Source organism: Panulirus ornatus, chromosome 30 (assembly GCF_036320965.1).
Source record: "Panulirus ornatus isolate Po-2019 chromosome 30, ASM3632096v1, whole genome shotgun sequence".
NCBI lineage: Eukaryota > Metazoa > Arthropoda > Malacostraca > Decapoda > Palinuridae > Panulirus > Panulirus ornatus.
Window position 1 is genome coordinate 20,044,978 of NC_092253.1, and position 23,577 is coordinate 20,068,554.

The 23,577-nt window shown below is 39.0% G+C and overlaps 1 protein-coding gene across 1 annotated transcript in view; it reads left to right on the plus strand.

The window, feature by feature from the left end:
- The window catches only part of LOC139758447 (uncharacterized), a 38,034-nt gene that overhangs the window by 10,384 nt on the left and 4,073 nt on the right, over positions 1 to 23,577 (plus strand). The window contains exons 3-4 of the mRNA XM_071679879.1: positions 535 to 642; positions 874 to 1,032. Coding sequence (XP_071535980.1) covers positions 535 to 642; positions 874 to 1,032 — 267 coding nt within the window. The remainder of the gene's footprint in view (positions 1 to 534; positions 643 to 873; positions 1,033 to 23,577) is intronic.

The following is a 23,577-nucleotide window of genomic DNA, read 5'->3' on the forward strand; positions in this document are numbered from 1 at the left end:
TATCCATAGCCCACGCTTCGCAACCATACAACATTGTTGGAACCACTATTCCTTCAAACATACCCATTTTTGCTTTCCGAGATAATGTTCTCAACTTCCACACATTCTTCAAGGCTCCCAGGATTTTCGCCCCCTCCCCCATCCTATGATCCACTTCCGCTTCCATGGTTCCATCCGCTGCCAGATCCACTCCCAGATATCTAAAACACTTTACTTCCTCCAGTTTCTATGGCAGTTTCTATGGCAAAAAAAAAAAAAAGTTAGGGGTTCTGGTGTTGCCACAAAGTAAACATGAATTCCCTTGATTACTGATCTAATGGATTAAACTATTACTCAGTTTCTTCAATATCATTATGGTACTTTATCTTACCATCAGATGAATGTAGAATTCAAACACCGGTAAACTTTAGCCCTCATAATACCAAAGAAAAACATTGTTAGACTCTCCATATTTTTTCCAAGCAGTAAAGTTAATTAACCGTTAATAGTTATTACTCAAAGTAATGGTTTCTCACCTGGGTGTCTGATGTACAGGTAAAGAGTTTGGTAAGGCGTTCAGGGCAGGAGTGTTAGTGACCATGGTAGCCTGCCTCCTGCTGTACTCCTGGAGACGCCTCATCCTACGCTGGACTCCTGACGAAGGTAATATCATCATAGGGTTAGGGTAGCCGCTCACAAGCCTCAAACACAGTGTGGTTCCTCAAACTTTCCTCATTTAGTAAATTTTGTCTCCGCTACTTCAAGAGTATCAGGTGCGTTTTCCCTAAGATCCTGGAATTGCAGCTCCACCATATACTACTGTCCTGTCAGTGTGGGGTCCGTGATAGCCAAGGCGTAACGTGCCTAGCGCCGTTTCCGTACTTTCTCCTGCAGATGTGAGCGTAGGAGGCGTAGAGGAAGAGTTACTACAGCTTCCCACATGTCCGGTGCAGGAGTCGTGCCCCGCGGGGGTGAGCCACCTAGCCGTGTCCCATCGTCGGAGGTTGGCCTTCACACTGGCCCACGTCCAGAGGCAAATCTCTCGTTTAGCAGGTAGGTGAAGCAGGTCCTTGCCAAGTGGCAGATCTTCCTCTGTTCATTTCCCTATCTGTATCTATTGGTCTATCTTTCTATTCACCAACTTACCAGTGTGCACTGTTACGTATTTGTACAATGTGCTCGGGACTTCCTCTGAAGAAACTTTCTCTACAGTTAATGATTATGTTTACTGTCAGCAATGACTATCATCTCTAAGAGAAATATATCCATCCACTTCCATAATACGATAAAACTTTTTTCTTAAACCTCTTTTGTATCAAGTGTCTTGCTAATATTCTTGTTATGACCTCTGGTTGTTATATCTTTACATCTTTCGAAGAACAGTTCACTGTCGACATCATCAAACTGGTGCAGAATTCTACGTAAAAGATGAAATGACGTCACCCTTACTCTTCTCTTTTTATTTTGGTACCATCTTCGTGGCTCTCCCTTGAATCTTGGCATGATTTAAGTGTAGACTGTTTATTATTCATTGCCTTATCTATCAATCAATCTATCTATCTACCTAGATAAGAGTATATGGTGTGGGAGGTAAGTTGCTAAAAGCAATGAAAAGTTTTTACCAAGGATGTAAGCCATGTGTACGAGTAGGAAGAGAGGAGAGTGACTGGTTCCCAGTGAATGTCGGTTTGTGGCATGGGTGCGTGATGTCTCCATGGTTGTTTAATTTGTTTATGGAATAGGTTGTTAGGGAGGTGAATGGAACAGTTTTGGAGAGGGGCAAGTGTGCAGTCTGTTGTGGATGAAAGGGCATGGAAAGTGAGTAAGTTGTTGTTCGCTGATGACACAGCGCTGGTGGTTGATTCGGGGGAGAAACTGCAGAAATTGGTGACTGAGTTTGGTAAAGTGTGTGAAAGGAGAAAGTTGGGAGTAAATGTGAATAAGAACAAGGTTATTAGGTTCAATAGGGTTGAGGGACAAGTTGATTGGGAGATAAGTTTGAATGGAGAAAAACGAGGATGTGAAGTGATTAGATAGCTGGGAGTGGACTTAGCAGCGGATGGAACCATGGAAGCGGAAATGAGTCACAGGATGGGGAAGGGGACGAAGGTTCTGGAAGCGTTGAAGAATGTGTGGAAGGCGCGAACGTTATCTTGGAGACCAAAAATGGGTATGTTTGAAGGTATGGTGGTTCCAACAATGTTATATGGTTGCGAGGCATGGGTTATAGATAGGGTTGTGCGGAGGAGGGTAGATCTGTTGGAAATGAGATGTTTGGGGACAATATGTGGTGTGAGGCGGTTTGATCGAGTAAGTAATGAAAGGGTAAGAGAGATGTGTGGTAATAAAAAGAGTGTGGTTGAGAAAGCAAAAGAGGTTGTGATGAAATGGTTTAGACACATGGAGAGAATGAGTGAGGAAAGATTGACAAAGAGGATATATGTGTCAGAGGTGGAGGGAAAAAGGGGAAGCGGGAGACCAAATTAGAGGTGGAAGGATGGGGGCTTGAACATGCAGGAGGGTGAAATACGTGCAAGGAATAGAGTGAATTGGAACGATGTGGTATATCAGGGTCGACGTGCTGTCATTGGATTGAACCTGGGCATATGAAGCGTCTGAGGTAAACCATGGAAAGTTTTGTGAGGCCTGGATGTGAAAAGGGAGCTGTGGTTTCGGTGCATTACACATGACAGCTAAAGAGAGAGTGTGAACGAATGTGGCCGTTTTTATCTGTTCCTGGCGCTACCTCGCTGGAGGGGAAAGGGGGTGCTATTTCGTGTGTAGCGGGGTGGCGACGGGAATGGATGAAGGCAGCAAGTATGAATATGTACATGTGTATATATGTATATGTGTCTGTGTATGTGTATGTATGTATGTATAAGGTAGAATATAGCCAGAGGTTGAACCATTATGTGACATTAATTTTTTCATTTTATTTCAAGCTGGAAGTTTCAGTTTTCTAAATTGTTTCTTACATTTTTTTCATATGTATATATATGTATGTGTGTGTGTGTGTGTATATGTGCGTATGTATGTGTGTGTGTGTATATATGTATATATATATATATATATATATATATATATATATATATATATATATATATATGTGTACGTGTAGGAAGAGAGGAAAGTGATTGGTTCTCAGTGAATGTAGGTTTGCGGCAGGGGTGTGTGATGTCTCCATGGTTGTTTAATTTGTTTATGGATGGGGTTGTAAGGGAGGTAAATGCAAGAGTCCTGGAAAGAGGGGCAAGTATGAAGTCTGTTGGGGATGAGAGAGCTTGGGAAGTGAGTCAGTTGTTGTTCGCTGATGATACAGCGCTGGTGGCTGATTCATGTGAGAAACTGCAGAAGCTGGTGACTGAGTTTAGTAAAGTGTGTGGAAGAAGAAAGTTGAGAGTAAATGTGAATAAGAGCAAGGTTATTAGGTACAGTAGGGGTGAGGGTCAAGTCAATTGGGAGGTGAGTTTGAATGGAGAAAAACTGGAGGAAGTGAAGTGTTTTAGATATCTGGGAGTGGATCTGTCAGCGGATGGAACCATGGAAGCGGAAGTGGATCATAGGGTGGGGGAGGGGGCGAAAATTTTGGGAGCCTTGAAAAATGTGTGGAAGTCGAGAACATTATCTCGGAAAGCAAAAATGGGTATGTTTGAGGGAATAGTGGTTCCAACAATGTTGTATGGTTGCGAGGCGTGGGCTATGGATAGAGATGTGCGCAGGAGGATGGATGTGCTGGAAATGAGATGTTTGAGGACAATGTGTGGTGTGAGGTGGTTTGATCGAGTAAGTAACGTAAGGGTAAGAGAGAGGTCTGGAAATAAAAAGAGCGTGGTTGAGAGAGCAGAAGAGGGTGTTTTGAAATGGTTTGGGCACATGGAGAGAATGAGTGAGGAGAGATTGACCAAGAGGATATATGTGTCGGAGGTGGAGGGAACGAGGAGAAGAGGGAGACCAAATTGGAGGTGGAAAGATGGAGTGAAAAAGATTTTGAGTGATCGGGGCCTGAACATGCAGGAGGGTGAAAGGAGGGCAAGAAATAGAGTGAATTGGAGTCATGTGGTATACAGGGGTTGACGTGCTGTCAGTGGATTGAAGCAAGGCATGTGAAGCGTCTGGGGTAAACCATGGAAAGCTGTGTAGGTATGTATATTTGCGTGTGTGGACGTGTGTATGTACATGTGTATGGGGGGGGGGGGGTTGGGCCATTTCTTTCGTCTGTTTCCTTGCGCTACCTCGCAAACGCGGGAGACAGCGACAAAGTATAAAAAAAAAAAAAAAAAAAAAAAAAAAATATATATATATATATATATATATATATATATATATATATATATATATATATATATATATATATATATATATATATATATATTATCCCTGGGGATAGGGGTGAAAGAATACTTCCCACGCATTCCTCGCGTGTCGTAGAAAGCGACTAGAGGGGACGGGAGCGGGAGGCCAGAAATCCTCCCCTCCTTGTATTTTTTAACTTTCTAAAATGGGAAACAGAAGAAGGAGTCACGCGGGGAGTGCTCATCCTCCTCGAAGGCTCAGATTGGGGTGCCTAAATGTGTGTGGATGTAACCAAGATGTGAAAAAAGGAGAGATAGGTAGTATGTTTGAGGAAAGGAACCTGGATGTTTTGGCTCTGAGTGAAACGAAGCTCAAGGGTAAAGGGGAAGAGTGGTTTGGGAATGTCTTGGGAGTAAAGTCAGGGGTTAGTGAGAAGACAAGAGCAAGGGAAGGAGTAGCAATACTCCTGAAACAGGAGTTGTGGGAGTATGTGATAGAATGTAAGAAAGTAAATTCTCGATTAATATGGGTAAAACTGAAAGTTGATGGAGAGAGATGGGTGATTATTGGTGCATATGCACCTGGGCATGAGAAGAAAGATCATGATAGGCAAGTGTTTTGGGAGCAGCTGAATGAGTGTGTTAGTGGTTTTGATGCACGAGACCGGGTTATAGTGATGGGTGATTTGAATGCAAAGGTGAGTAATGTGGCAGTTGAGGGAATAATTGGTATACATGGGGTGTTCAGTGTTGTAAATGGAAATGGTGAAGAGCTTGTAGATTTATGTGCTGAAAAAGGACTGATGATTGGGAATACCTGGTTTAAAAAGCGAGATATAAATAAGTATACTTATGTAAGTAGGAGAGATGGCCAGAGAGCGTTATTGGATTACGTGTTAATTGACAAGCGCGCGAAAGAGAGACTTTTGGATGTTAATGTGCTGAGAGGTGCAACTGGAGGGATGTCTGATCATTATCTTGTGGAGGCTAAGGTGAAGATTTGTATGGGTTTTCAGAAAAGAAGAGTGAATGTTGGGGTGAAGAGGGTGGTGAGAGTAAGTGAGCTTGGGAAGGAGACTTGTGTGAGGAAGTACCAGGAGAGACTGAGTACAGAATGGAAAAAGGTGAGAACAATGGAAGTAAGGGGAGTGGGGGAGGAATGGGATGTATTTAGGGAATCAGTGATGGATTGCGCAAAAGATGCTTGTGGCATGAGAAGAGTGGGAGGTGGGTTGATTAGAAAGGGTAGTGAGTGATGGGATGAAGAAGTAAGAGTATTAGTGAAAGAGAAGAGAGAGGCATTTGGACGATTTTGTAGGGAAAAAATGAAATTGAGTGTGAGATGTATAAAAGAAAGAGACAGGAGGTCAAGAGAAAGGTGCAAGAGGTGAAAAAAAGGGCAAATGAGAGTTGGGGTGAGAGAGTATCATTAAATTTTAGGGAGAATAAAAAGATGTTCTGGAAGGAGGTAAATAAAGTGCGTAAGACAAGGGAGCAAATGGGAACTTCAGTGAGGGGCGCAAATGGGGAGGTGATAACAAGTAGTGGTGATGTGAGAAGGAGATGGAGTGAGTATTTTGAAGGTTTGTTGAATGTGTTTGATGATAGAGTGGCAGATATAGGGTGTTTTGGTCGAGGTGGTGTGCAAAGTGAGAGGGTTAGGGAAAATGATTTGGTAAACAGAGAAGAGGTAGTAAAAGCTTTGCGGAAGATGAAAGCCGGCAAGGCAGCAGGTTTGGATGGTATTGCAGTGGAATTTATTAAAAAAGGGGGTGACTGTATTGTTGACTGGTTGGTAAGGTTATTTAATGTATGTATGACTCATGGTGAGGTGCCTGAGGATTGGCGGAATGCGTGCATAGTGCCATTGTACAAAGGCAAAGGGGATAAGAGTGAGTGCTCAAATTACAGAGGTATAACTTTGTTGAGTATTCCTGGTAAATTATATGGGAGGATATTGATTGAGAGGGTGAAGGCATGTACAGAGCATCAGATTGGGGAAGAGCAGTGTGGTTTCAGAAGTGGTAGAGGATGTGTGGATCAGGTGTTTGCTTTGAAGAATGTATGTGAGAAATACTTAGAAAAGCAAATGGATTTGTATGTAGCATTTATGGATCTGGAGAAGGCATATGATAGAGTTGATAGAGATGCTCTGTGGAAGGTATTAAGAATATATGGTGTGGGAGGCAAGTTGTTAGAAGCAGTGAAAAGTTTTTATCGAGGATGTAAGGCATGTGTACGTGTAGGAAGAGAGGAAAGTGATTGGTTCTCAGTGAATGTAGGTTTGCGGCAGGGGTGTGTGATGTCTCCATGGTTGTTTAATTTGTTTATGGATGGGGTTGTTAGGGAGGTGAATGCAAGAGTTTTGGAAAGAGGGGCAAGTATGAAGTCTGTTCGGGATGAGAGAACTTGGGAAGTGAGTCAGTTGTTGTTCGCTGATGATACAGCGCTGGTGGCTGATTCATGTGAGAAACTGCAGAAGCTGGTGACTGAGTTTGGTAAAGTGTGTGGAAGAAGAAAGTTAAGAGTAAATGTGAATAAGAGCAAGGTTATTAGGTACAGTAGGGTTGAGGGTCAAGTCAATTGGGAGGTGAGTTTGAATGGAGAAAAACTGGAGGAAGTGAAGTGTTTTAGATATCTGGGAGTGGATCTGGCAGCGGATGGAACCATGGAAGCGGAAGTGGATCATAGGGTGGGGGAGGGGGCGAAAATTCTGGGAGCCTTGAAGAATGTGTGGAAGTCGAGAACATTATCTCGGAAAGCAAAAATGGGTATGTTTGAAGGAATAGTGGTTCCAACAATGTTGTATGGTTGCGAGGCGTGGGCTATGGATAGAGTTGTGCGCAGGAGGATGGATGTGCTGGAAATGAGATGTTTGAGGACAATGTGTGGTGTGAGGTGGTTTGATCGAGTAAGTAACGTAAGGGTAAGAGAGATGTGTGGAAATAAAAAGAGCGTGGTTGAGAGAGCAGAAGAGGGTGTTTTGAAATGGTTCGGGCACATGGAGAGAATGAGTGAGGAAAGATTGACCAAGAGAATATATGTGTCGGAGGTGGAGGGAACGAGGAGAAGAGGGAGACCAAATTGGAGGTGGAAAGATGGAGTGAAAAAGATTTTGTGTGATCGGGGCCTGAACATGCAGGAGGGTGAAAGGAGGGCAAGGAATAGAGTGAATTGGAGCGATGTGGTATACCGGGGTTGACGTGCTGTCAGTGGATTGAATCAAGGCATGTGAAGCGTCTGGGATGAACCATGGAAAGCTGTGTAGGTATGTATATTTGCGTGTGTGGACGTATGTATATACATGTGTATGGGGGTGGGTTGGGCCATTTCTTTCGTCTGTTTCCTTGCGCTACCTCGCAAACGCGGGAGACAGCGACAAACCAAAAAAAAAAAAAAAAAAAAAAAAAATATATATATATATATATATATATATATATATATATATATATATATATATATATATATATATATATATATCCCTGGGGATAGGGGTTTAAGAATACTTCCCACGTATTCCCTGCGTGTCGTAGAAGGCGACTAAAAGGGGGGGGGGGGGGAGCGGGGGGCTGGAATTCCTCCCCTCTCGTTTTTTTTTAAATTTTCCAAAAGAAGGAACAGAGGGGGGCCAGGTGAGGATATTCCAAAAAAGGCCCAGTCCTCTGTTCTTAGCGCTACCTCGCTAATGCGGGAAATGGCGAATGGTTTAAAAAAAAAAAAGATATATATATATATATATATATATATATATATATATATATATATATATATATATATATATATATATATATATGTATATATATATATATATATATATATATATATATATATATATATATATATACATATATATATATATATATATATATATATATATATATATATATATATATATATATATATATATATATATATATTCAAATCACCCATCACTATAACCCGGTCTCGTGCATCAAAACCACTAACACACTCATTCAGCTGCTCCCAAAACACTTGCCTCTCATGATCTTTCTTCTCATGCCCAGGTGCATATGCACCAATAATCACCCATCTCTCTCCATCAACTTTCAGTTTTACCCATATTAATCGAGAATTTACTTTCTTACATTCTATCACATACTCCCACAACTCCTGTTCCAGGAGTATTGCTACTCCTTCCCTTGCTCTTGTCTCCTCGCAAACGCGGGAGACAGCGACAAACCAAAAAAAAAAAAAAAAAATATATATATATATACATATATATATATATATATATATATATATATATATATATATATATATATATATATATATATATATATATATATATATATATATATATATATATATATATATATATATATATATCACGTACACATGCCTTACATCCTCGATAAAAACTTTTCACTGCTTCTAACAACTTGCCTCCCACACCATATATTCTTAATACCTTCCACAGAGCATCTCTATCAACTCTATCATATGCCTTCTCCAGATCCATAAATGCTACATACAAATCCATTTGCTTTTCTAAGTATTTCTCACATACATTCTTCAAAGCAAACACCTGATCCACACATCCTCTACCACTTCTGAAACCACACTGCTCTTCCCCAGTCTGATGCTCTGTACATGCCTTCACCCTCTCAATCAATACCCTCCTATATAATTTACCAGGAATACTCAACAAACTTATACCTCTGTAATTTGAGCACTCACTCTCATCCCCTTTGCCTTTGTACAATGGCACTATGCACGCATTCCGCCAATCCTCAGGCACCTCACCATGAGTCATACATACATTAAATAACCTTACCAACCAGTCAACAATACAGTCACCCCCTTTTTTAATAAATTCCACTGCAATACCATCCAAACCTGCTGCCTTGCCGGCTTTCATCTTCCGCAAAGCTTTTACTACCTCTTCTCTGTTTACCAAATCATTTTCCCTAACCCTCTCACTTTGCACACCACCTCGACCAAAACACCCTATATCTGCCACTCTATCATCAAACACATTCAACAAACCTTCAAAATACTCACTCCATCTCCTTTTCACATCACCACTACTTGTTATCACCTCCCCATTTGCGCCCTTCACTGAAGTTTCCATTTGCTCCCTTGTCTTACGCACTTTATTTACCTCCTTCCAGAACATCTTTTTATTCTCCCTAAAATTTAATGATACTCTCTCACCCCAACTCTCATTTGCCCTTTTTTTCACCTCTTGCACCTTTCTCTTGACCTCCTGTCTCTTTCTTTTATACATCTCCCACTCAATTGCATTTTTTCCCTGCAAAAATCGTCCAAATGCCTCTCTCTTCTCTTTCACTAATATTCTTACTTCTTCATCCCATCACTCACTACCCTTTCTAATCAACCCACCTCCCACTCTTCTCATGCCACAAGCATCTTTTGCGCAATCCATCACTGATTCCCTAAATATATCCCATTCCTCCCCCACTCCCCTTACTTCCATTGTTCTTACCTTTTTCCATTCTGTACTCAGTCTCTCCTGGTACTTCCTCACACAAGTCTCCTTCCCAAGCTCACTTACTCTCACCACCCTCTTCACCCCAACATTCACTCTTCTTTTCTGAAAACCCATACAAATCTTCACCTTAGCCTCCACAAGATAATGATCAGACATCCCTCCAGTTGCACCTCTCAGCACATTAACATCCAAAAGTCTCTCTTTCGCGCGCCTGTCAATTAACACGTAATCCAATAACGCTCTCTGGCCATCTCTCCTACTTACATAAGTATACTTACGTATATCTCGCTTTTTAAACCAGGTATTCCCAATCATCAGTCCTTTTTCAGCACATAAATCTACAAGCTCTTCACCATTTCCATTTACAACACTGAACACCCCATGTATACCAATTATTTCCTCAACTGCCACATTACTCACCTTTGCATTCAAAGTGATTGGTTCTCAGTGAATGTAGGTTTGCGGCAGGGGTGTGTGATGTCTCCATGGTTGTTTAATTTGTTTATGGATGGGATTGTTAGGGGGGTGAATGCAAGAGTTTTGGAAAGAGGGGCAAGTATGAAGTCTGTTGGGGATGAGAGAGCTTGGGAAGTGAGTCAGTTGTTGTTCGCTAATGATACAGCGCTGGTGGCTGATTCATGTGAGAAACTGCAGAAGCTGGTGACTGAGTTTGGTAAAGTGTGTGAAAGAAGAAAGTTAAGAGTAAATGTGAATAAGAGCAAGGTTATTAGGTACAGTAGGGTTGAGGGTCAAGTCAATTGGGTGAGTTTGAATGGAGAAAAACTGGAGGAAGTGAAGTGTTTTAGATATCTGGGAGTGGATCTGGCAGCGGATGGAACCATGGAAGCGGAAGTGGATCATAGGGTGGGGGAGGGGGCGAAAATTCTGGGAGCCTTGAAGAATGTGTGGAAGTCGAGAACATTATCTCGGAAAGCAAAAATGGGTATGTTTGAAGGAATAGTGGTTCCAACAATGTTGTATGGTTGCGAGGCGTGGGCTATGGATAGAGTTGTGCGCAGGAGGATGGATGTGCTGGAAATGAGATGTTTGAGGACAATGTGTGGTGTGAGGTGGTTTGATCGAGTAAGTAACGTAAGGGTAAGAGAGAGGTCTGGAAATAAAAAGAGTGTGGTTTAGAGAGCAGAAGAGGGTGTTTTGAAATGGTTTGGTCACATGGAGAGAATGAGTGAGGAAAGATTGACCAAGAGGATATATGTGTCGAAGGTGGAGGGAACGAGGAGAAGAGGGAGACCAAATTGGAGGTGGAAAGATGGAGTGAAAAAGATTTTGTGTGATCGGTGCCTGAACATGCAGGAGGGTGAAAGGAGGGCAAGGAATAGAGTGAATTGGAGCGATGTGGTATACCGGGGTTGACGTGCTGTCAGTGGATTGAATCAAGGCATGTGAAGCGTCTGGGGTAAACCATGGAAAGCTGTGTAGGTATGTATATTTGCGTGTGTGGACGTATGTATATACATGTGTATGGGGGTGGGTTGGGCCATTTCTTTCGTCTGTTTCCTTGCGCTACCTCGCAAACGCGGGAGACAGCGACAAAGAAAAAAAAAAAAAAAAGAGAAAAAAAAAAAAAGATATATATATATATATATATATATATATATATATATATATATATATATATATATATATATATATATATATCCTCCCTGGGGATAGGGGAGAAAGAATACTTCCCATGTATTCCCTGCGTGTCGTAGAAGGCGACTAAAAGGGAAGGGAGCGGGGACTGGAAATCCTCCCCTCTCATTTTTTTTTTTTTCCAAAAGAAGGAACAGAGAAGGGGGCCAGGTGAGGATATTCCCTCAAAGGCCCAGTCCTCTGTTCGTAACGCTACCTCGCTAATGCGGGAAATGGCGAATAGTATGAAAGAAATATATATATATATATATATATATATATATATATATATATATATATATATATATATATATATATATATATATATATATATATATATTTCTATGAGTCCACGGGGAAAATGAAACACGAAAAGTTCCCAAGTGCACTTTCGTGTAATAATCACATCATCAGTGGAGACACAAGACAGACATATATCAGTCAGTTGATATACATCGAAGAGACGAAGCTAGGACGCCATTTGGTAAACATGTGATTGTCCAAAACATACAATATGCCAGCTGTGTTGATGTCACAAAGTCTTTTTGTAATTTAGAAAAATACAGTAATTTAAGTAATGATGATATTAATATTTGCAAGGGTTTAGTGTATGCCAGTTTGTCAAAACCAGTGGAAGCTAATTGCCCTGAAAGATTCATAAGAGCTATTAACATCTTGAAAAAGACAAGGATATACATATTACTAAAGCAGATAAGGCTAACACTGCTGTGATTTTAGACAAAAGTAACTATTTGTCTAGAATGAATGATCTTCTAAATGATAACACAACATATACTAAACTTATCAAAAATCCCTTAGAAGCAGTTAATTCTCACTTCAGTAAAGAAATGAAGTTGTTGTTGAAAGGTAACATTTCTCTTATCAAAAATTTGTCATCTTTGTCCCCTTCATTGCCATATATGTATGGACTTATCGAAACACATAAACAAAATTTTCCAGCAAGACCTATAGTGGATTCAGTAGGCTCCATCACATATAAATTATCAAAATGGTTAGTTTCCTTATTAAGCCCTTTAGTGGGTAAGGTATCAAATTCCAATATCATGAACAATGTAGATTTAGTCAACAAGCTAAACAATATCAATATTAATTTTGATTTCAAACTAGTTAGCTTTGATGTTTCCTCACTTTTCACTAAAGTTCCAGTTGATGACCTTTTAGAATATTTATTTGATGTCTTGGATGATATTCATTTACCTGTTTCAAAGTCTAATTTCATTGAACTGATAAAATTGTGTATAAAAGACTGTGTATTTCAATTCAATGGAGATTATTATGCTCAAAAATTTGGTATGGCAATGGGTAACCCACTTTCTCCTGTACTAAGTAATCTTTATATGGAATTTTTTGAAACAAAATTACTAAAGGATATCTTACCTTCTAATGCAATTTGGTTTAGTTATGTAGATGATGTTCTTTGTGTTTGGCCAACAAATGAAAATTTACAAATATTTCTCCCCTTACTTAACAATCTAGTACCTTCCATCAAATTTACTGTAGAAAATGAAAATAATGGTATGTTACCATTTTTCGATTGCATGATCCATAGACAAGGAAACAAGTTTAAGTTTAGCATATACAGAAAACCCACCAATGTATGCTCATATATCCATTATTACTCATCTCAACATGACAGAGTTAAATTATCATCATTTCAATCTATGTTCCTAAGGGCATTACGTATCTGCAGTCCAGAGTTTATTGATGATGAGTTTAAGATATATTCTATTGGATCTAAGTTAAAGTACCCTAGATCTTTCATTGATAAATCCCTTAAGTTAGCAAAGAAATCATTTTATAGAGTTTAGCCCAAACCTCCCATTGACACCAAGAATCTTTTAGTTCTCCCCTTTTAATAATATTTCACTTTGCTTCCCATGTTGCTTAAATCCTTTAATGTAAATGTTGCCTTTAGCAACAATAATACTATAAAGAATATCTTAATCAGGAATTCACCAGAAAATTCTCTTAGTTGCATCTATCAAGTTCCTTGTGGAAACTGTGATAAATTTTTTTGTTGCTCAGACTGGTAAGGATCTTTCTGTTAGACTTAAGCAACATAAATATAGTATAAGAACGGGACAAGAATCAAATGCCTTGTTTAATCATGTTAAAAACTATGATCATTGTATTGACTGGAATAACGCCATCTCAGTTGTTAACTCTAACTCTATTACCAAGAGAAATATCATTGAATCTTCTATTATTAAATACACAAAGAATTATAATCTTAATATCAGTGATGGTCTGTACAAATTAGATAACTTTATTGTTGATAAGATTTGTAAAATGATAAGTTTATGAACGCTCGTTGTATGTTTTGGACAATCACGTTTACCAAATGGCGTCCTAGCTTCGTCTCTTCGACGTATATCAACTGACTGTTATATGTCTCTCTTATGTCTCCACTGATGATGTGATTATTACACGAAAGTGCACTTGGGAACTTTTCGTGTTTCATTTTCCCCATGGACTTATAGGAATATCTTGATCACGCGCAAAATTGTGATCCTTTCCAATATATATATATATATATATATATATATATATATATATATATATATATATATATATATATATATATATATATATAGGTAGAGGATGTGTGGATCAGGTGTTTGCTTTGAAGAATGTATGTGAGAAATACTTAGAAAAGCAAATGGATTTGCATGTAGCATTTATGGATCTGGAGAAGACATATGATAGAGTTGATAGAGATGCTCTGTGTAAGGTATTACGAATATATGGTGTGGGAGGCAAGTTGTTAGAAGCAGTGAAAAGTTTTTATCGAGGATGTAAGGCATGTGTACGTGTAGGAAGAGAGGAAAGTGATTGGTTCTCAGTGAATGTAGGTTTGCGGCAGGGGTGTGTGATGTCTCCATGGTTGTTTAATTTGTTTATGGATGGGGTTGTTAGGGAGGTGAATGCAAGAGTTTTGGAAAGAGGGGAAAGTATGAAGTCTGTTGGGGATGAGAGAGCTTGGGAAGTGAGTCAGTTGTTGTTCGCTGATGATACAGCGCTGGTGGCTGATTCATGTGAGAAACTGCAGAAGCTGGTGACTGAGTTTGGTAAAGTGTGTGAAAGAAGAAAGTTAAGAGTAAATGTGAATAAGAGCAAGGTAATTAGGTGCAGTAGGGTTGAGGGTCAAGTCAACTGGGAGGTAAGTTTGAATGGAGAAAAACTGAAGAAGTAAAGTGTTTTAGATATCTGGGAGTGGATCTGGCAGCGGATTGGAACCATGGAAGCGGAAGTGGATCATAGGGTGGGGGAGGGGGCGAAAATCCTGGGAGCCTTGAAGAATGTGTGGAAGTCGAGAACATTATCTCGGAGAGCAAAAATGGGTATGTTTGAAGGAATAGTGGTTCCAACAATGTTGTATGGTTGCGAGGCGTGGGCTATGGATAGAGCTGTGCGCAGGAGGATGGATGTGCTGGAAATGAGATGTTTGAGGACAATGTGTGGTGTGAGGTGGTTTGATCGAGTAAGTAACGTAAGGGTAAGAGAGATGTGTGGAAATAAAAAGAGCGTGGTTGAGAGAGCAGAAGAGGGTGTTTTGAAATGGTTTCGGTCACATGGAGAGAATGAGTGAGGAAAGATTGACCAAGAGGATATATGTGTCGGAGGTGGAGGGAACGAGGAGAAGAGGGAGACCAAATTGGAGGTGGAAAGATGGAGTGAAAAAGATTTTATGTGATCGGGGCCTGAACATGCAGGAGGGTGAAAGGAGGGCAAGGAATAGAGTGAATTGGATCGATGTGGTATACCGGGGTTGACGTGCTGTCAGTGGATTGAATCAGGGCATGTGAAGCGTCTGGGGTAAACCATGGAAAGCTGTGTAGGTATGTATATTTGCGTGTGTGGACGTATGTATATACATGTGTATGGGGTGGGTTGGGCCATTTCTTTCGTCTGTTTCCTTGCGCTACCTCGCAAACGCGGGAGACAGCGACAAACAAAAAAAAAAAAAAAAAAAAAAAATATATATATATATATATATATATATATATATATTATATATATATATATATATATATATATATATATATATCTGGGGATAGGGGTTTAAGAATACTTCCCACGTATTCCCTGCGTGTCGTAGAAGGCGACTAAAAGGGGGGGGGGGGAGCGGGGGGCTGGAATTCTCCCTCTCGTTTTTTTTTAAATTTTCCAAAAGAAGGAACAGAGGGGGGCCAGGTGAGGATATTCCAAAAAAGGCCCAGTCCTCTGTTCTTAGCGCTACCTCGCTAATGCGGGAAATGGCGAATGGTTTAAAAAAAAAAAAGATATATATATATATATATATTTATATATATATATATATATATATATTATATATATATATATATATATATATATGTATATATATATATATATATATATATATATATATATATATATATATATATATATACATATATATATATATATATATATATATATATATATATATATATATATATAATATATATATATATATATATTCAAATCACCCATCACTATAACCCGGTCTCGTGCATCAAAACCACTAACACACTCATTCAGCTGCTCCCAAAACACTTGCCTCTCATGATCTTTCTTCTCATGCCCAGGTGCATATGCACCAATAATCACCCATCTCTCTCCATCAACTTTCAGTTTTACCCATATTAATCGAGAATTTACTTTCTTACATTCTATCACATACTCCCACAACTCCTGTTCCAGGAGTATTGCTACTCCTTCCCTTGCTCTTGTCTCCTCGCAAACGCGGGAGACAGCGACAAACCAAAAAAAAAAAAAAAAAATATATATATATATACATATATATATATATATATATATATATATATATATATATATATATATATATATATATATATATATATATATATATATATATATATATATATATATATATATATATATATATATCACGTACACATGCCTTACATCCTCGATAAAAACTTTTCACTGCTTCTAACAACTTGCCTCCCACACCATATATTCTTAATACCTTCCACAGAGCATCTCTATCAACTCTATCATATGCCTTCTCCAGATCCATAAATGCTACATACAAATCCATTTGCTTTTCTAAGTATTTCTCACATACATTCTTCAAAGCAAACACCTGATCCACACATCCTCTACCACTTCTGAAACCACACTGCTCTTCCCCAGTCTGATGCTCTGTACATGCCTTCACCCTCTCAATCAATACCCTCCTATATAATTTACCAGGAATACTCAACAAACTTATACCTCTGTAATTTGAGCACTCACTCTCATCCCCTTTGCCTTTGTACAATGGCACTATGCACGCATTCCGCCAATCCTCAGGCACCTCACCATGAGTCATACATACATTAAATAACCTTACCAACCAGTCAACAATACAGTCACCCCCTTTTTTAATAAATTCCACTGCAATACCATCCAAACCTGCTGCCTTGCCGGCTTTCATCTTCCGCAAAGCTTTTACTACCTCTTCTCTGTTTACCAAATCATTTTCCCTAACCCTCTCACTTTGCACACCACCTCGACCAAAACACCCTATATCTGCCACTCTATCATCAAACACATTCAACAAACCTTCAAAATACTCACTCCATCTCCTTTTCACATCACCACTACTTGTTATCACCTCCCCATTTGCGCCCTTCACTGAAGTTTCCATTTGCTCCCTTGTCTTACGCACTTTATTTACCTCCTTCCAGAACATCTTTTTATTCTCCCTAAAATTTAATGATACTCTCTCACCCCAACTCTCATTTGCCCTTTTTTTCACCTCTTGCACCTTTCTCTTGACCTCCTGTCTCTTTCTTTTATACATCTCCCACTCAATTGCATTTTTTCCCTGCAAAAATCGTCCAAATGCCTCTCTCTTCTCTTTCACTAATATTCTTACTTCTTCATCCCATCACTCACTACCCTTTCTAATCAACCCACCTCCCACTCTTCTCATGCCACAAGCATCTTTTGCGCAATCCATCACTGATTCCCTAAATATATCCCATTCCTCCCCCACTCCCCTTACTTCCATTGTTCTTACCTTTTTCCATTCTGTACTCAGTCTCTCCTGGTACTTCCTCACACAAGTCTCCTTCCCAAGCTCACTTACTCTCACCACCCTCTTCACCCCAACATTCACTCTTCTTTTCTGAAAACCCATACAAATCTTCACCTTAGCCTCCACAAGATAATGATCAGACATCCCTCCAGTTGCACCTCTCAGCACATTAACATCCAAAAGTCTCTCTTTCGCGCGCCTGTCAATTAACACGTAATCCAATAACGCTCTCTGGCCATCTCTCCTACTTACATAAGTATACTTACGTATATCTCGCTTTTTAAACCAGGTATTCCCAATCATCAGTCCTTTTTCAGCACATAAATCTACAAGCTCTTCACCATTTCCATTTACAACACTGAACACCCCATGTATACCAATTATTTCCTCAACTGCCACATTACTCACCTTTGCATTCAAAGTGATTGGTTCTCAGTGAATGTAGGTTTGCGGCAGGGGTGTGTGATGTCTCCATGGTTGTTTAATTTGTTTATGGATGGGATTGTTAGGGGGGTGAATGCAAGAGTTTTGGAAAGAGGGGCAAGTATGAAGTCTGTTGGGGATGAGAGAGCTTGGGAAGTGAGTCAGTTGTTGTTCGCTAATGATACAGCGCTGGTGGCTGATTCATGTGAGAAACTGCAGAAGCTGGTGACTGAGTTTGGTAAAGTGTGTGAAAGAAGAAAGTTAAGAGTAAATGTGAATAAGAGCAAGGTTATTAGGTACAGTAGGGTTGAGGGTCAAGTCAATTGGGTGAGTTTGAATGGAGAAAAACTGGAGGAAGTGAAGTGTTTTAGATATCTGGGAGTGGATCTGGCAGCGGATGGAACCATGGAAGCGGAAGTGGATCATAGGGTGGGGGAGGGGGCGAAAATTCTGGGAGCCTTGAAGAATGTGTGGAAGTCGAGAACATTATCTCGGAAAGCAAAAATGGGTATGTTTGAAGGAATAGTGGTTCCAACAATGTTGTATGGTTGCGAGGCGTGGGCTATGGATAGAGTTGTGCGCAGGAGGATGGATGTGCTGGAAATGAGATGTTTGAGGACAATGTGTGGTGTGAGGTGGTTTGATCGAGTAAGTAACGTAAGGGTAAGAGAGAGGTCTGGAAATAAAAAGAGTGTGGTTTAGAGAGCAGAAGAGGGTGTTTTGAAATGGTTTGGTCACATGGAGAGAATGAGTGAGGAAAGATTGACCAAGAGGATATATGTGTCGAAGGTGGAGGGAACGAGGAGAAGAGGGAGACCAAATTGGAGGTGGAAAGATGGAGTGAAAAAGATTTTGTGTGATCGGTGCCTGAACATGCAGGAGGGTGAAAGGAGGGCAAGGAATAGAGTGAATTGGAGCGATGTGGTATACCGGGGTTGACGTGCTGTCAGTGGATTGAATCAAGGCATGTGAAGCGTCTGGGGTAAACCATGGAAAGCTGTGTAGGTATGTATATTTGCGTGTGTGGACGTATGTATATACATGTGTATGGGGGTGGGTTGGGCCATTTCTTTCGTCTGTTTCCTTGCGCTACCTCGCAAACGCGGGAGACAGCGACAAAGAAAAAAAAAAAAAAAAGAGAAAAAAAAAAAAAGATATATATATATATATATATATATATATATATATATATATATATATATATATATATATATATATATATCCTCCCTGGGGATAGGGGAGAAAGAATACTTCCCATGTATTCCCTGCGTGTCGTAGAAGGCGACTAAAAGGGAAGGGAGCGGGGACTGGAAATCCTCCCCTCTCATTTTTTTTTTTTTCCAAAAGAAGGAACAGAGAAGGGGGCCAGGTGAGGATATTCCCTCAAAGGCCCAGTCCTCTGTTCGTAACGCTACCTCGCTAATGCGGGAAATGGCGAATAGTATGAAAGAAATATATATATATATATATATATATATATATATATATATATATATATATATATATATATATATATATATATATATATATATATATATTTCTATGAGTCCACGGGGAAAATGAAACACGAAAAGTTCCCAAGTGCACTTTCGTGTAATAATCACATCATCAGTGGAGACACAAGACAGACATATATCAGTCAGTTGATATACATCGAAGAGACGAAGCTAGGACGCCATTTGGTAAACATGTGATTGTCCAAAACATACAATATGCCAGCTGTGTTGATGTCACAAAGTCTTTTTGTAATTTAGAAAAATACAGTAATTTAAGTAATGATGATATTAATATTTGCAAGGGTTTAGTGTATGCCAGTTTGTCAAAACCAGTGGAAGCTAATTGCCCTGAAAGATTCATAAGAGCTATTAACATCTTGAAAAAGACAAGGATATACATATTACTAAAGCAGATAAGGCTAACACTGCTGTGATTTTAGACAAAAGTAACTATTTGTCTAGAATGAATGATCTTCTAAATGATAACACAACATATACTAAACTTATCAAAAATCCCTTAGAAGCAGTTAATTCTCACTTCAGTAAAGAAATGAAGTTGTTGTTGAAAGGTAACATTTCTCTTATCAAAAATTTGTCATCTTTGTCCCCTTCATTGCCATATATGTATGGACTTATCGAAACACATAAACAAAATTTTCCAGCAAGACCTATAGTGGATTCAGTAGGCTCCATCACATATAAATTATCAAAATGGTTAGTTTCCTTATTAAGCCCTTTAGTGGGTAAGGTATCAAATTCCAATATCATGAACAATGTAGATTTAGTCAACAAGCTAAACAATATCAATATTAATTTTGATTTCAAACTAGTTAGCTTTGATGTTTCCTCACTTTTCACTAAAGTTCCAGTTGATGACCTTTTAGAATATTTATTTGATGTCTTGGATGATATTCATTTACCTGTTTCAAAGTCTAATTTCATTGAACTGATAAAATTGTGTATAAAAGACTGTGTATTTCAATTCAATGGAGATTATTATGCTCAAAAATTTGGTATGGCAATGGGTAACCCACTTTCTCCTGTACTAAGTAATCTTTATATGGAATTTTTTGAAACAAAATTACTAAAGGATATCTTACCTTCTAATGCAATTTGGTTTAGTTATGTAGATGATGTTCTTTGTGTTTGGCCAACAAATGAAAATTTACAAATATTTCTCCCCTTACTTAACAATCTAGTACCTTCCATCAAATTTACTGTAGAAAATGAAAATAATGGTATGTTACCATTTTTCGATTGCATGATCCATAGACAAGGAAACAAGTTTAAGTTTAGCATATACAGAAAACCCACCAATGTATGCTCATATATCCATTATTACTCATCTCAACATGACAGAGTTAAATTATCATCATTTCAATCTATGTTCCTAAGGGCATTACGTATCTGCAGTCCAGAGTTTATTGATGATGAGTTTAAGATATATTCTATTGGATCTAAGTTAAAGTACCCTAGATCTTTCATTGATAAATCCCTTAAGTTAGCAAAGAAATCATTTTATAGAGTTTAGCCCAAACCTCCCATTGACACCAAGAATCTTTTAGTTCTCCCCTTTTAATAATATTTCACTTTGCTTCCCATGTTGCTTAAATCCTTTAATGTAAATGTTGCCTTTAGCAACAATAATACTATAAAGAATATCTTAATCAGGAATTCACCAGAAAATTCTCTTAGTTGCATCTATCAAGTTCCTTGTGGAAACTGTGATAAATTTTTTTGTTGCTCAGACTGGTAAGGATCTTTCTGTTAGACTTAAGCAACATAAATATAGTATAAGAACGGGACAAGAATCAAATGCCTTGTTTAATCATGTTAAAAACTATGATCATTGTATTGACTGGAATAACGCCATCTCAGTTGTTAACTCTAACTCTATTACCAAGAGAAATATCATTGAATCTTCTATTATTAAATACACAAAGAATTATAATCTTAATATCAGTGATGGTCTGTACAAATTAGATAACTTTATTGTTGATAAGATTTGTAAAATGATAAGTTTATGAACGCTCGTTGTATGTTTTGGACAATCACGTTTACCAAATGGCGTCCTAGCTTCGTCTCTTCGACGTATATCAACTGACTGTTATATGTCTCTCTTATGTCTCCACTGATGATGTGATTATTACACGAAAGTGCACTTGGGAACTTTTCGTGTTTCATTTTCCCCATGGACTTATAGGAATATCTTGATCACGCGCAAAATTGTGATCCTTTCCAATATATATATATATATATATATATATATATATATATATATATATATATATATATATATATATATATATATATAGGTAGAGGATGTGTGGATCAGGTGTTTGCTTTGAAGAATGTATGTGAGAAATACTTAGAAAAGCAAATGGATTTGCATGTAGCATTTATGGATCTGGAGAAGACATATGATAGAGTTGATAGAGATGCTCTGTGTAAGGTATTACGAATATATGGTGTGGGAGGCAAGTTGTTAGAAGCAGTGAAAAGTTTTTATCGAGGATGTAAGGCATGTGTACGTGTAGGAAGAGAGGAAAGTGATTGGTTCTCAGTGAATGTAGGTTTGCGGCAGGGGTGTGTGATGTCTCCATGGTTGTTTAATTTGTTTATGGATGGGGTTGTTAGGGAGGTGAATGCAAGAGTTTTGGAAAGAGGGGAAAGTATGAAGTCTGTTGGGGATGAGAGAGCTTGGGAAGTGAGTCAGTTGTTGTTCGCTGATGATACAGCGCTGGTGGCTGATTCATGTGAGAAACTGCAGAAGCTGGTGACTGAGTTTGGTAAAGTGTGTGAAAGAAGAAAGTTAAGAGTAAATGTGAATAAGAGCAAGGTAATTAGGTGCAGTAGGGTTGAGGGTCAAGTCAACTGGGAGGTAAGTTTGAATGGAGAAAAACTGAAGAAAGTAAAGTGTTTTAGATATCTGGGAGTGGATCTGGCAGCGGATTGAACCATGGAAGCGGAAGTGGATCATAGGGTGGGGGAGGGGGCGAAAATCCTGGGAGCCTTGAAGAATGTGTGGAAGTCGAGAACATTATCTCGGAGAGCAAAAATGGGTATGTTTGAAGGAATAGTGGTTCCAACAATGTTGTATGGTTGCGAGGCGTGGGCTATGGATAGAGCTGTGCGCAGGAGGATGGATGTGCTGGAAATGAGATGTTTGAGGACAATGTGTGGTGTGAGGTGGTTTGATCGAGTAAGTAACGTAAGGGTAAGAGAGATGTGTGGAAATAAAAAGAGCGTGGTTGAGAGAGCAGAAGAGGGTGTTTTGAAATGGTTTGGTCACATGGAGAGAATGAGTGAGGAAAGATTGACCAAGAGGATATATGTGTCGGAGGTGGAGGGAACGAGGAGAAGTGGGAGACCAAATTGGAGGTGGAAAGATGGAGTGAAAAAGATTTTATGTGATCGGGGCCTGAACATGCAGGAGGGTGAAAGGAGGGCAAGGAATAGAGTGAATTGGATCGATGTGGTATACCGGGGTTGACGTGCTGTCAGTGGATTGAATCAGGGCATGTGAAGCGTCTGGGGTAAACCATGGAAAGCTGTGTAGGTATGTATATTTGCGTGTGTGGACGTATGTATATACATGTGTATGGGAGTGGGTTGGGCCATTTCTTTCGTCTGTTTCCTTGCGCTACCTCGCAAACGCGGGAGACAGCAAAAAAAAAAAAAAAAGAAAAAAATATATATATATATATATATATATATATATATATATATATATATATATATATATATATATATATATATATATATATATGTATATGTGTGTGTGTGTGTGTGTGTGTGTGTGTGTGTGTGTGTGGGTGTATATACATGTGTATGTGGGTGGGTTGGGCCATTCTTTCGTCTGGTTCCTTGTGCCATATATATATATATATATATATATATATATATATATATATATATATATATATATATATATATATATATATATATATATATTTTTTTTTTTTTTTCTTTTTTTTTCTTTCTTTTTTCTGCTTTGTCGCTGTCTCCCGCGTTTGCGAGGTAGCGCAAGGAAATAGACGAAAGAAATGGCCCAACCCACCCCCATAGACATGTATATACATACACGTCCACACACGCAAATATACATACCTACACAGCTTTCCATGGTTTACCCCAGATGCTTCACATGCACTGATTCAATCCACTGACAGCACGTCAACCCCGGTATACCACATCGCTCCAATTCAC